Below are 15885 nucleotides of genomic sequence, written 5' to 3' on the forward strand. Positions count from 1 at the left end.
TCTAAATCTATAGATTAAAAATTATGTACATACATGCAGAAAGCATGGAAGAAACTAGTTCCTTTGCAATGCTTTTTTCCAAGTTGAGTACAAAGCGTGTTTCCTGTTCCCAATAAATTTTCTTTAGACTTGTCAAAACAAATTATGTATTAGGTTATTAGTCATAAACTATTACAATTACAATAGAAAAATGATCACAGAGTAAGTCAAATGTGATCATTCTCATAAAATGAAAGCATCTGGTAATTTTGTCCATTATGAACTGAAATGTATTTGAGAAATCGTAGAACATATCCAAACATTATTCAAGGCATTTAAAATCCCAGAATTATGTGATTTTGCCTAAAATGTTTACAAAAGGACTCCGAGTGAGATAAAAGGTCAGGAACATCTGAATTCCCTATAGTTTCAGAGAAATTCTTTCTATTAGGAAACACAATTACTAATCTTGTAGAGATGTTGCCCTACATAAACTATTCTTTATTGAGGTGTGAAGAGACTGGGATTTCTAGTTCAGCAAGAATTCAAGAGCTAGTTGTTTGCATCAACATTAGCTTTGGACTGTAATTTCTTCCCTACTAATTTATTTTTTTTCCCTCAAGTTCTTTAGTTGTATTAGTTTTTCTATTTTTGAAGAGAAAGATAGAGCAAGCATTTTGGGAAATGCATTAGATGAATTTGGATTCTCCTCAGACAGTTTGTCATTAAATCTATTAAACTGACTAACAGCTTGAATTAGATGTCTGCACAGAAGGTGCAGCAAGGCTCCCCTCACCGAGGAGTAAAGAGAACTTCAGGAATGTATGCTTCAGACCTGTGAACTCTCTTAGTGAAAGTGGCAGATATGATAGTCTTGGCTCCTTACAAGATGTAACATACAAAATTGCAGCAAAAACTGGGAAGATACGGATTTTATTTAATTAGTAGATTTTTATATGATCAAAACGTTCCACGAAGCCTGCAAGAAAGTTTCCTCAGGAAAATAAAAATCCCTACAAATTGCTAGAATTCCTTCTGTCGTCTTTTAATGAAATTCCTTCTTTAGACTTACAGCTGAGACCCATGAAAGGATCTAGATTTCTAAGACTGACACTGTAATTAGCTCTTTTTAAACAAACATCATTAAAACTTGTCTTATGTGAATGGCAGCCTCTTCCAAGTACACTGTTAAATGTTACTAACAGAAACTACTTAATACTTAGAAGCGTAGATAAGTTGTATTTGTAGCTCAGATTTGAATAGCAGACTAAGCTCTTTATCCTTTAACATTTCAAATGAGGAACTTCAAGTAATTATGTGTAACAAACAGCTTAGTAATCTGATCACCTTTATGTCTGGACAACTGTTATCATTCGGTCAGTCCTCTTTCCAGGACTTCCTTCTAGTAAGGCTACAATGTATTTTTCCCACCGACGATGGGGCAGCTGCACCACATTGGATGGCTCCCAGTCCCTCTCCTGTGTACCACTGACCTCCAGTGGCTACAACTATATTTGTTCTTTCCCATTGTGCTCAGACCACTGTCATTCCTATGGAATGATCCTTGGATAACGTGAAGACGTCTGGAAGAAAATAACACCTAGCACTGTATGATCACTATTTCATGGCCACTGATAGCAAGTGAGAAATGACTGAACAGTAGAGGCCACTTGCAGCATCAGCATACTGTGCATCATCAAATCAGAAATTAATTTATGTAGAAAGAAACCTATGGAAGTAACTTGGTTCAACGACCCCTACTGAGAGCTGCTCTGCTTGCTCACGACCTAATCAGAGTAAGTTCTGAACCTCTAGCAGGATGCAAATTCCACAGACTCTGGGCACTCTGTTCCAAAGACCAACTGTTCACATTAAGAAAACATTTTCACCAATCTTTAATTAGAATTTCCCTTTTTACAACTCATGTCCAAATCACACTGACTCAGTTACGTATGCAAAAGAAATGGACAGGGAGCCGTTCTTAGAGAAGTGAATCTCTCTTTGAGACACTGTCCAATCTCCTTGGAAAAGGAAAATGTTTGGTTTTGTAAGTCTTATCTCCACATACGCATATCTCCAGGACAGCGGTAGAAAGAGATCAGACCCAAATTACAGAATAGTTCCACTTCCAGAAGTTGTCAATGAAAGCAAACTCAGGAAGAAGTCACCTCAGGGAGAAACACTCAAGTTTATACAATCTCACTTTGTTCTGCAAATGCAAAGCTCTCAGACCAACACTTACTGATACATATTCTTTTTACGGTGCGTTTCACAGTCCGAAGAGACCTTACCCATTCTATTTTTAACATTAAATCTTTATTTGGAAGATAATCTGATAAAATTTGTTCATTTAAATAAGCTTGTGATTTTAAGCTCCCCATTATTTAAATAATTGCTGACCATGCACATAGTTTCAAAGAACAGTAAAAACACTACATGACAAAATGCCAATTCATACAATTATCCAAAGTGAATTCCAGACAGATTGCATATCACTTTTTTTCCACGACTATTGATTCAAACACAAAAGCAAACATGTATCTAGAAGTTCTCTGTGCATGCCACACTTTCAGCTTTATCTAGATATTAAATAAAAATCAACCATTTCATCATTAAAACAATACATACAGTAACACAAATATACCTCAATGAAGAACACTTGATAATGTTTGAGCTGTCTTCAACGTTGCATTGGTTTGCATTGATTTTAGGGCTAGTCTAACATTCAGCAGTCCAGTAACAATGAATAAGCCTAATGCATTACGTAAGTGTAAGCTGATTAAATCCTTGATCCTGCAGCCACCGCTTTTTTCCCCCTCCCCCTCCAATTTCAAACTTAGCATAATTGAAAAATCTGAGTTTTGTAACTTTCAAATCCTAAATTGTACCACTTTGGGCATAAAACCCACAACTTGTATTAACGTAATCCCTTCAGGTCCTTCTTGTCTTTTAGTAATTTCAGGAACTTGCTAAAAGTCTATTTTAAAGCGATCGGTTCCCCAGTAAATTTTACTTTTATGGCCAAATGTTGTGCTTTTTTAGTATATACTGAATGGCACACAGGTAGCAGCATTTATCACATTGCCAGTACCTATAAAATAAACAGGCGTTTATCACGCTACCAGTACCTATAACATAAACAGCAAATCAAATTAGACAAAGTGATGCTCTCATAACATTCAGTATTGCCAGAAGTCAGATTAGAAGGCGTACTGCTCATGGCAGTCCTAATTTCCAGAATGTATTGTATCTCAGTTGAAGTAAATGGGCTATGGGGAATGAGGAGGTCACGAACGAGTTATGTTCCCCTAGGACACTGTACTCCCAAGATATCACTACACTGGCAGTATGACAATGGAAATAGAATAAACAGATCCATGCAGGAGGGGGGAAAAAAAAATTCCTTCCAATAGGCCCAAATGCCATAGAAAACCAGCTGCTAAGAGCTGAAACCTGACTAAACAGCTGAATGGACAAAAAATATCTCACAACTTTTCAGCATATTTAGCTGTTTATGTGAATTTCAGATGCCAATTATCAGGGAGTATACAAACACAGAATCACTTAACTTGCACAACAGTTTTCTGAATTTTAGGGTTTGGGTTTATTTTTCAGACATTTCAACTTGAAAAACCCAATGTTTTGTTTTTAAACAAAGAGAAAGAGCCCTATGTATATTTTGAAATCAACAGCGTTCCATAATGATAAAGAAGTAGTAATTTGTGAGCTCAACTCCTCTTGAAATTTAAAAATGTTACAGAACAGTCAGCTGTAACTATAGTGCCTCAGAAAAAGGAGCAGCACAGCTCTAAGTGAACAAGGACAGATTACATCGTGTTGAGTTTTTACTAGAATTGAAGGTGAGAAGGGACAGAACAAAGTAAAGGGAATTCCATCCAACTACGGAGCATAAGGTTTTTAAGACATGGTAATTTTGAAAGAGATACGCTACATGTTTCTTGTAAAAGAGACGATGGTCAAGCCAGGTTTCACTGACAGCTATAAAAATGATGTATCGCGCATAGCGTAGGCTACTTAAAATTAGCAACTTAGTAATACTTTATCTAAACAACAACAAAAACCCAGAACCTGCGCTTAAACTAGTACAAGGAAGTTGCATTGCAGGTTTTTACCTCCTGTAGGCATCTGAAAACATCCCAATCCACGAACACTTTTTCACATTTTAACATAAGCGGCTGAGTCACAAACTCAATATTAGTGATTAAAGAAAGCAGGGAGTGAGGGGCAAGGTACCTGGACAGGGAATAGTAGTACACAAGTGTAATAGAGCTGACTGTTTCCTCAAACAAATAAGACAGAGAAAGGCAGGTGATAAAAAGCAGCAGTTCATAAGATTCTAAAGACTTCTCATGTTACAGAAGTGAATTCCTTTTTAGATAGAAGTTTGACAGCTATTCATGAAATCAAAATAGAAAAAGATCTATACATTTTCCACTAGTTCCCACCATAACAGATCTTGCAAACCAATACTTCTTAAAACATTCAATATGTGAGTGAAACTGAACGAAAACCTTTATGATTTGTTACATACCCCATTCTCTGTACGCTTCTCCACAGGTATACTTATTCCATTTCTTTGGTTCTGGGTTTGTCGTCCACCTAAAAGTGAAGTATCACACATACTGCAAAGCTGAGTTTTCAACACAAATGGCTTTCATTCTCGAATCCATACTTTTAAAAATTTGTACATACAGCTTTTACCTATCCTGTTAGGTTATTCTTTGCACGTAGTATCTGAAAAGGTAAAACATTTACCTCACGGACTTCCTCTGTTAACAGTACAGACAAGTAGGCCCACTTGTGTTTTGGCAATGATAATATGAAAGAGAATGTATTGAGCATGACTACTGTAGTTTCACTCTTCTATGTTCACAAAAAGAAGTAGCTCCAACTAAATGTACTATATATGACTGTGTCAGAGGAAGCTTCTCCAATGCCTTAAAAACAACTTTATTCTGCAAATTGATCGAAAAGTCTATGATTAATTAAAATGTTTTATTTGCATTGTTCAGAAGGGACATTTTCCTTGTATGTGACAATGTGGCTTCTGATATAACGTTGTTTAAAGCCAAATTATCCAGATGATAACTGAATGTTTCACAAAAATATCTAACAAATATATGCATACATCTCTTATTGAATTATATTGTTATATATTATATATTATATTATTGGACTTGCTACTTCTGGCATTCTAAGCAAACAGTAGCCACATGGATATCAAAAGAAAACTCAGTTCAAAGCAATAAGGTCTCAGACAAACTTGAAATTCAACTGTCAGTAGTCAGGTTAGTTTAGTGAGTAAGGATAATCTGAGCATGCAAATACACATTTTATTTTGAGATTTTATTCCTATCCTCAAGCCGGTCTGAGAGCAATAAATAATATAACATACAGCCTCTAAATTCTTATACCAGCTGGATCAGAAAAATGAGATTTTTTCTTTTGATTCCAGTCTTTAAATAAAGCCCCTCATCTAACATGGTTTTATACAAAGACTTTTTTTGTACAACAGACTAGAAATATTTCAAGATATCAATTATTACTACCTATATATATATATATAGGTATATATATATATATATATATATTATATATATATATATATACATGAAGTACAGAGAAAGTAAAGCTTGTGAGACCTCTCTCAATGATGTCTGTAAAACAGATTCTAGTTTCTGAGGGATGCCAAGTAGTTCACTGAATCTTTTCTCTGGGGGCAGCTGAAAGGAAGAATCTTCTCATAAAGCAAACGTGTATTAAGCCTCTCATGCACCAAATTTTTACATAACTACTAAGCATAACAGAAACCATTCTTACTACAAAAGAATTGCTCAACAGATTGGTAGCAATTATTCTAGAGAAGGGAATTTGAGAACATGAATAAACATGACACTGAGGAATGTTCAAAATGACTTTGATACAAGGAAGTTGTGTTGCATATATCTACTGAAATTTACTGAAAGAACTGATAATTGAACTCACTTCAGAAGACATTTTAAATGTTTAGGTGACAGCACTGCAAGATAAGTGTACTTACCCTGTTCATTACTTTCAGCTGGTGACTCCTCGTGCCGAAGAAAAAATTTCACCTCTTCCCTCCGGGGACCCCATTTCTGTAGGTGGTCATACATCATGTGATCAAAGGGAATGGGACGTTCTAAAAACAAAATTAAAAAACCCATCACAACTATTTTAAATCAGACAAAGCTTTATAGAACTCTCATTAAAAATAAGAATTTCATTTTTCTAGTAGTTAAATCCATTCAGTGTGCTTACTGATATGCAAAGCCCAAGAAACAAGAGTACACCAACAGAAAACAGTTGCATTGAGTTAAAAACTAGCCTTCTTACTGTAACACAGGTCACTGTTTACAGCTGTACACAACCAGTTTGCAAAACCATACCAAATACCAGTGTTTACAAACTCTAGTTTAATCATGTCAGGAATTCCTCATCAAAAGCTTTTTTCACAGAGCTGATCTTTGCACCTTTGCTCTCCTTCAGCAGATGGATATTTTTTTCTATTACTAACATAATTAATTCAGTCAGAATCTAAGGGTTTCCACTCAGTCTAAAAACCACATCAATATATTGACATTTTGCCTCATAAGAACCTGAGCAGGTGCCTCCACTCCATTATTCAAGACTGGACATTAGCTTCTTGTGTATATGGAATTTCAGGCAAATATTTGAACAAATAAACATTAAGATTTGTACAGCACTAAGTTTCTTTGTTTTCCACAGAAGAAATGCAAAGTATTTTCATATTATAGCTACTTCTTCCAAATTGATCAAATCTATCATTGCTAAGTGGTTATTTAGCATTTCAGAATGAATACATATTTCAAAAGCAAACACTTCATTGTGTTTAAATATACTTGCATTTATTTTTATGCTTTTATTAAGGGTAAGAAAAACCTCCCTTTTAAAGCTTCCTAACATTAAGCAAAATATTAGGAGATCTCTTCCAATCAGAATACAGTGACAGCAGAAAAGATTTAATTCATTTTCTTACGTACAGCTCTAAGCAGTCAAATCAACATTTGCTACAGAAAACCAGACTTGGATGGAAACCAGAAGATGGTTTGCATTCTTCATCATTAAATGCAAAACCTCCTCTGCCTCTAAAACTCAAACCACAGCATTTCCTACCAGTCAAAACACTGCTAACAATCTATCTGTTCCATATTTAACCTGTTTGATACAAGATGACAAATTGATTAAAAAATATGGTATCTTCTAGAAAGCTTGGGAGGAAGGAAGGCAGAAAAAAAAGACAATCCATGTACCTTTTAATAATGAAATTTACCTATATTTATATGTGTTATGAACTATGTAAATATATATACATCTTTATGTATTACAACTAAGTTCCGAGGAGTATCAAGACAACACATTTGGATCACTTGAATTACAATATATTTGTTACAGTAACTGTATTGTCAAAATCTGTCATGTCAAATAGCTTGATCTCATCAATGTCTTCATATTCCTTTATATCCACCTCTCAATATATGAATCAGCACATCCTAAGGAGCACCTCCTGAATGAAAAAAAGTAAAATAAAAAAGGTTCTCTGTATGCTTTTTTCTCTTTATTTTCAAAGTCTTTTGAGAACAACCAAGGATACAGATAAAAGGATACTGATCACAGCAAGCACTGAAGCATGGGAAGTTATCTCAGTTGAATGACCACTTGCCCATATGGACCTGTACCCTCTTTTCAATTCCAGCAAGCAGTATATGCTTGAGGATGCAGCATAACAAACAGGAAAGTCTGAGGTTGGAAGGGACCGGTTAGGATCAAGTCCATGCAGTTGTCCAAACAGTGCATGAACTCCAGCAGCTCAGGGCCATAAAAAAAGCCTTGGGCAGGCTTTTCCATGCCCGCCATCCTCTGGGGCAGATCCTTTCCCTAACCCCCACCTCCACAACCCCCCTCCCTGACTCTCCCCTCACACAGCTTCACACTGTTCCCTCAGGTCCTGTCACTGCCACAGAGAGCAGAGCTCGGCCCCTTCACTCCCTGTGAGGAGCTGCAGATGCCATGAGGCTGTGCCTCAGCCCCCTCTGCTCTGGGCTGAGCAAACCCAGGGATCACAGCCAATTCTCTTATGTGTTGCCCTCTAGAACCTTCACAAACTTTGTAGCACTCTATTAGACATCCTCTAATAGTTTTATACTCTTCTTACACTGTGCTCTGGATTCAGGGATCTGAACCTGACTCCCTTCCTACTGTCTCAGGGCAATGGAGCCCAGCTCCCGGAACAGAGGTCATTTACCACTTAGGACTCAGCTACTGTTCACAAGGGACCCGGCTATATTTCAGCCTTCAAAGGTCTCCTGAAACACAACTACCACCAAGATCGGCACCTGTGGCAGCTCCACACAGACCCTGAAATATAGATTACATCCATTATGGGAACAAAAGTTCAGCAGCAAATACACTTTTAGCGGGGAAGGGCCATTTAAACCACATGCTAACTAAGGTAAGGTTTAGTCCTTACCATCTTGCCTAAAAAACAATAAAAAAAAAAGACCAAAAATAACAAAAAGTAACACACAGGATTAAAAAATACCGATGCTTTTCTTTTCCTTTTCTTGACCCTTACTCAAGTGGATTCCAAGAAGCACTGTCAATACAGTCTGTGCACACAGGGATAAGGCCAGTGGCTTACTACAACTAGTTCTTGAAAAAGAATTTTAGAAACGCGATTTTCAGGTTTTTCAACTCCTAGAGGGAGGTAAGATTTCAAGTGCTCTGAAGCAGATCCACTAAAATTGGAACAAGAAACTGAAGATCACAATGAGCAAAATACCTAAAGAGTTTAGTTCAGAGGACACAGAAGGTCTGAAGCATTACAATTTTTTTCCAAGTAAAATGATTGTTAGTTAAACCTAGTAAGAACTGAAGCTTGATAACAGGTACCAAGAAACCAGATGTCTGAACAGGGTTGGGCTAATTCTGGAGTGGTGAGGAGTGGCTGCAGCATCACTGCTGGTTAAGCTGGTGTCCCATTACAAGGCCCCGATCCTAGGAACTATTCAAAATAAAAGGTCCTATTGACATAATGCATCTTTAAGAATCAGTAGTAATTTTCACACATGACCCCGCAGAGAAAAGGGAAATACATTTTCTACTACTTTTTCAGTACTTCCACCAAAACAACTTGGAATGAATATGCAGCCATAAGTTAGAGAAAGCAGCATTGAGAGCATCATTACTGAAGCAAAGAAAATGATGTAGTGATAATTCTGGGCAACTTAGGTAGACAAAAGGTACTTGGAAAAGAAACAGGAAGAGGAAAGGGTTGTTAATGTTTGACACAAAACATGATTTAATCTGTAAAACTGCAGGAGGAAACATGATCTTATATTTGCTGCAAGTTAGGTTAGCACAATGGAACATTTCTAGGAATACCTGTTAATCAACAATGAAAAAGCACTGCAGTTAAATGTTTCCCAGTTATCATGGCTTTAAGTATATTCATCAGTAACTTAAAAATACAAGAAGAAAAAAAGAAGGTAAAATAGCGGAATGAGTATAGAGGAGCAATAAATAGTAATAGTATATCTTAATAATAAATATTTCTTGATAGGAAAAGATAAGTGAGAAATGATCACCTACACATATATGCATCACGGCAAAACCTGTCTTAAAATGGGAGTTAGGCAAAAATTCTGAAATGCTAACTTGAGTATTGAACTTTCTACCTAGCCAGGAGTTCACTGCAAGAACACAAAGCGTCTTTACCAGCTCAGGTTTGCAGTTGTTTACTACAAGGGTACTTCTATTTCTTATACAGTCAGTAGCCTCTTACAACTAAGTTCAGGAAGACTAACATTACCAATTGCTGAAGGACATTCCAGATGTAAATGAAGCAGATAATTGAGCAATGGGTGGATGTAAAAGGTTGAAACCCATTCTCTTTTGAAACGTACTACAGGTTTCAGGCATGATACCTGTCTTGTGACATCCATACCCATCACCATTTGCAATTGCTGGGGAATGAGGAAGAACATTCTGCATTTTTTTTCCCCCTGTCATAGCATGAGGAATCCGAGAGAGGAAGCTTCAATCTGAAAAAGCACAGGGTGCTACTTAAATTCACTGATACATCAGGCATAAACTCTGTTGTGTTCTTCAACAATTAATCATTTCAAGAAATTGGAAAAGAGGGGGAACAGAGAACAAAATACTGAAACCAAATACATTTTGTCCAAACCCTCGTGCCACGCAACTCTGAGGAGAATCAGCTTCTTAACTGTAATACAGACAGTATCAATTTTACAACTCTTGGGAAGATCCTCAACTGTTTCTTTATCAAGCAAAAGAAAACAGAAAAAAGCCTAACATTCAAATAAGGAAATTTAGCAACAACTAAGCTATTGCAACCCTTTTCTAAACTAGCAATCTCAAATCATCGTTGATGCCAAATTTGCAAGGATTTCAATAACATCTTACTGGAAGACAAATAATTCCTCTCTTTCCTCCCTCTCTAAAAGTAAGTAAAATGAAGTATTTCTGAGTTATTTATTTGGACACGCATATGGAAAAGATTAAGACTGATGATTTTGTTAGATTGACACATTTTAGAAAACAAGCCTCTGGGCACAATATTTTTTTTTAATACCAAAATTAAGGTACTAAAAGTAATTGAGGTTCTACAACCTCAATTGCTTAGAATTCAAATAGATGTGTTTTATTTAAATAGATAACCTAAGAGATGATCTGTAGAACACAGGAGGTAATCACATTTGCAAAAGGACAGTTGTGACAGATCTGCCTTACAAAAGGGACAGAGATGTGATCTGTCACCTGAACAATGTGGGTTATTTATAACGTATCAAAAGTCAGTGTTTTTATCCAAACCCCAACTTTGAGAATTAAATTTTGTTTTTAATATCACTTTTCAAAATAACTTCTGAAATAACATCTGCAAATCTCTCGAGGATAAGGGCTGAGGTGTCTGAGACAGCGTAATTATTATGGAGACAAAAAATACTCATCTACTGGCAGAGCAGTTTCATTGCAAATTATTTCACACTTCCCACTATGAACCATGGTTTGGGTTGTTCGCTGTTGTAACTGTTTTGACTCATGTTTTCTGCAGCAGATCTCTGCTCCAGGCAAAGTTATTTTTAAAAACTGCAATGGTAAAAGTTTAATTTAGCTCCAAGGAGCAGCTGACAGAAAATTACCATTCCTATGCTCTGTTAAAAAGAGATTTCAATTTGTTTCACTGATAAACTTATATACCCTTAAACTTTGAGGTAAGAAGTTGAGGCCACCAGCTCACAGATTTTATAATATCCTACAACTAAGAAACAGAAACAAAACGCATATCACAAGATTCCTGTCAGACAGACTTCAGAAACAGTGTGCAGAAAATCATTTTAATGATGGTATAGGTCTGCCTGAGAGTTCCAGAAAGGTTTGGAGGTTTTTCAGTTTGTTTTCTTATTTCTGCCCCAATTCTTCTCCTTTTCTAGTCATTTTGTTCCACATTTTCAGTGAAATATAATCCATACACTAATCATCTTGAGTAAGACAGATCTGTGATTGCTGAGCCACAAGCACAGTTTGAAGTTTGATATTCCCATTCAACAGGTGGAAGTGTTGGGAAGCATTCTGCTTCTAAGCTTGTTTCAGAGAACTGGGGATGCTACAATGCTCTATCAAGCAGGTAATAACTGGCCAAAAGCAGTTACCTCCATATTCTATTCACTATATAGTTGACAGAGATCTAGCTGTTAACAGGATCCAAGACACATAATTCACAGGCCAGACACCAAAATCTAGTTTTATTTCTTCCACCTTTCCCTGGATATACTTTATTTCTCACTTTATACAAACTTCTAACATCAGTTAGCTGACATTTTGGGAAACTGTGTGTTATTCCCACAAATGAAGTATTTTCTCAATTCTAGAAGGCATTAGAGAAAGTTTGTGCTTTCATTTGCTGGGGTTACAAGGCATACAAGTCCTAAGATGTGGATCACAGGCTAGAGTTTCTTTTGCTGCTAGCTGAGAACATTCTTCAGATTTTTAAGTACATCCTCAAAGCATTGTAAAAGCAGAAGGACAAATGATACCATGTATGTTACACTTTCACAGGCCAGCAATTGCAAAATATTAGGGTTAGGTAAGTGCAGTTTTTCTTTAAAAAGCGTGCAGATCCATTTCATAAATTTATATGATGCACTTGGCATTTATAGACCCCCTCATAATCTAAACTTCTAAACTGGAAAATTTTTTTTAACAACGCCATAAGCTTTATCCTTAAAGAGTTTTCTATATTAAGTCATTTTGTATTCCTAAAACTGCAGGCATATTCAGCCTCTCCCCTGCTTACTCTGGCCTACACTCTTCAAATTCCCATCCAATTAGGAAAATTTTTGAGCACCCTTTTCTCCTTATAAAGCCATAGAACAGTTAGGAAATGAAAAGATACCCCAGTAGGAAACTATTCTAGATTGCTAATGCTTAAAAGCTCCACAGGCATCTGAATAATGCAATAAACTTGTCTGCTTTACAAAATGAATAAACAGCCCCTGAAGAAATACAACCCTTCTATAAAAAAATATGAAGAATCCTATCTCAAGTTATGACCCTAACAGTCTTCATAGAAAACCTGATGACAAATATTAATTTAAATAGGAGTGACCTTAGTAACTGCGGGATGAGAACGTATTATCTTCACTCATCCACTGATCCTACCCATATGTTGGTATACTATAACCTGGAAGCTTGCACTACACTTAACTGCTCAAACTCCTCTAGAAGCAGAGTCCATAATACACTTGAAGAGGATCATCCCCTCATTCTGTAAAATAAAAATTGCAGCACAAAAAGATGACAGACTGCTACTTTCTCCAAGAGAAATTGTGAAGTGTTTGATGGTACATATTCATGAGAAATTCAGAGATCTACATCTTATTCTGGTGCAATTCTATCTGCAGAACTTTTGTTATTTAAGATGCAGGAAGAAAAATCCACAGACTGTATGATTCTAATATTCTGTTAAAAGCATTCTTAGATTTCAGGTAGTGTTTGTGTGCAGTGAGGAAGCAGGACTGGGAATAATTTGCACCCACCTATTGTATGAGCAGACCACTAGCATTCCAAACTGTTAACCAAATTCTACTCCATCCCTAAGATGCTGTATGTCTATCTGAAATAAATGACACCTAGAAGTGAAAATACACCCATCTTTATTTATTCATTTTTATTTATACTGAGGCAGATACTGAATACTTTATATAACTTGAAAATCTTAAATACAGAAGACTAACATTTTAGACACACATTTTATCAATTTGTCACAGTTACTGTCATGCCAATTAGTTCATGCTAAGGGAGGAAACGAAGAAAAAGCATCAAAAATAATTGCATTCATCTCCACAGACACTGAACACCATGCTTTACACAAAAGTTTGCTAGAAAAAAAAAAGGCAAAGTACAATTAGGAATCACTGACATTCAAAACAGTGTTTTGGTTATTTTTTGTTTTGTTTTAATAATTGTCATATGAATTTAAATCAATTTCCACCATACATTTTGCTTACCATTTCCACGCCATACTTCAGCCAGGTGGCAACTTCCTTCTCCAGGCTCCTTGCAGAACTCCACTACATCGCGACAGGTTGTTTCTGGTGTAATTGGAACTTCCGTCAAAATCTGCTCGTTGTTACTCAGAAACACAGTTAATATCATCTGAAAGAAAAAAAAAAAAAGAGCAGAATATTCAAAATCATGACTAGAATATGGGTAGAACAAAGCAAAATCAAACACAGGGACAGAAAGTCACATTTTGTGAAGAGCTGCAGCTGCTTAGTTACCTGCCAGAGCTAAAACCACTGAGAAATCAGAGGTGCTCCCACCCCAAGCTGGCTGTGTTGATCAGATATGTGCAACCTCATAGCAGAAGTACTAAGCTTGCTTTCTTCATTCAAATCTATAACAAAGGACAACTTTCCCTCTAGTCACTGCTGTCAGAAATTCCAATTGGAAAGCTGCCACCTTAAAAATATTCCAGATGACTTGACGTCAAAGAAAACAGAAAGAAGAAAAAGTAGAAAGAACTCTGGAAGGGAAAAGCCTAGTTCTAAGAGATAATACTACCCTAAGTTGAAATAAATTTCTATTCAAATTCCTTTCTTCTTAAATAAATGTGCACACAAACACATCCAGAGCTATTCCTATCCTTCTTCATCTCAGTAGATGTGTCCTGCTGCAACATCAAGCACTCAAAAAACTGCACTTATCAGCTTACCCCCTTGCTTCACATGTATTATGACATGATCATTAATAATACATTCATTTGCTACATGAGATTTTCCCAGGGCAGTGGGCACAGCCCTGAGCTGCTGGAGTTCAAGAATCATTTGGAATACACTCTCAGCCATAGGGACTGAGCTTTGAGTGGTCCTGTGTGGAGCCAGGATTTGGAATCGGTGATCCTTGTGTGTCCCTTCCCACTCAGAACATTCTGTGATTCTATGTTTCTACACATTTCCCCTGCTAAAGACCTCTGCCTCATATAATGTTCTTAATGGATTTGTTTTGTAGGCCCTCGTGGCATTAACTGCAAAGGGTTGGAAATGTGTTTTCAACAGCTGAGGGGCTTGTAAGAAAATAAAAATCCAACAAACTGAAGTCCTAATATAGGGATTCTGAAGAGATTCATTTTTTCCCTGAAAGAGAGTGGTCTGAGCACCAGCTAAGGTTGTATTTGGAAGCAGCTATTTCTATGTCAGACTAAATCCTCAAAGAGATACCTAAACTTCAGCTCTTGCTCAAAATTTAAACAGATACATTTAAACATCACATCAACTCCTCTCCCTCACACCTCAATTTCCAATCAGTAAACAAGTCACAATACTGTTCTGTAAACTTACAGCAACGGAAGACAGATAAAGCAAGATTTCAAAGATATGACTTTGATAATGGATGTCCCTAAAGAATATGAGCAAATTACTGACTTTGTCTTCAGAAACAGTACTCAGATCTTTCTAATAAATAAAATTTAGCATCATGTATTGAACTACAAAGATTAAACCTAATCATTTAGCAGCTCTTCATTAAATGAGCACTTCACTTCACTAGAGTTGTGTTTCAATTTGCACAGATCTTACATATTCGTAAGATCTTTCATTTCTAAGATATATTACCTGTACCAAACTGGAGGTCTGCATTACTAACAGCTACACACTGAGCAAAAGCAGTCTATCCCAGCACTCTGACTATTTCAGAAACCCGACAAATTCCAAGGAATTTGGATGTTTCCACTTCTCAGTTTCCCCGTCAGACCTTCAGGCTATTTTAGCCCACATTTCTACACCCTCTCAGCCTGCCAAGTTTGTACTTATCCTCAAGTTTTCAAATTATCTCCATTTCCATGCAAAGAGCAGCCCTCCGGGGCTGTAAATATACTAGCACTCACCCTTGAGTTTCTTCAACAGTAATATTAAAGTGAGCTACAGTAGATAGGATACAACAGCAGATAATGAAGATGTCTGTAACCAACTGTTGTTTACAGCTCACAATGTTATTTTTCCTCATACACAAAGAGTCGGGGCAGCCAGAACTCAGTGGATGTGGAACCTTTTACAGAATTTATATCTGATACGGAATCCAGTAGTGGAATTTTACCTAGTATTTAAGAGGAAAGAGTCCTATATGAACATAAAACTTACAAGGAACCTTAAGAGGTCATCTGATTTAGTCTCTTGCCTCAGGCAGGATCAGCTACACTGAAATTATCCTGCAGAGATGCTTGTTTAACCTGTTCTGAAGAACCTTTCATGATGGAAATTCCACAGCTTTCTTGAACCATCCACCCCAGAAGTCCAAGACTGTGGTTGTAATGAAAAACTCCAT

At 36.6% G+C, this 15885-nt stretch overlaps 1 protein-coding gene across 5 annotated transcripts in view; it reads right to left on the reverse strand.

Moving 5' to 3' along the window:
* The window catches only part of PPP1R13B (protein phosphatase 1 regulatory subunit 13B), a 62201-nt gene that overhangs the window by 27912 nt on the left and 18404 nt on the right, over positions 1 to 15885 (reverse strand). For all 5 annotated transcript variants that reach the window (XM_042814970.1, XM_042814969.1, XM_042814968.1 and 2 more), the window contains exons 2-4: positions 13572 to 13719; positions 6041 to 6160; positions 4532 to 4599 (exon numbers count right to left, since the gene is read on the reverse strand). In XM_042814970.1, the coding sequence (XP_042670904.1) occupies positions 4532 to 4599; positions 6041 to 6160; positions 13572 to 13719 (336 nt within the window). The remainder of the gene's footprint in view (positions 1 to 4531; positions 4600 to 6040; positions 6161 to 13571; positions 13720 to 15885) is intronic.

This window comes from Centrocercus urophasianus, unplaced genomic scaffold, assembly GCF_019232065.1.
Source record: "Centrocercus urophasianus isolate 14NV4802_14NV808 unplaced genomic scaffold, USGS_Curo_1.0 seq_14, whole genome shotgun sequence".
In the NCBI taxonomy this organism is placed as follows: Eukaryota; Metazoa; Chordata; class Aves; order Galliformes; family Phasianidae; genus Centrocercus; species Centrocercus urophasianus.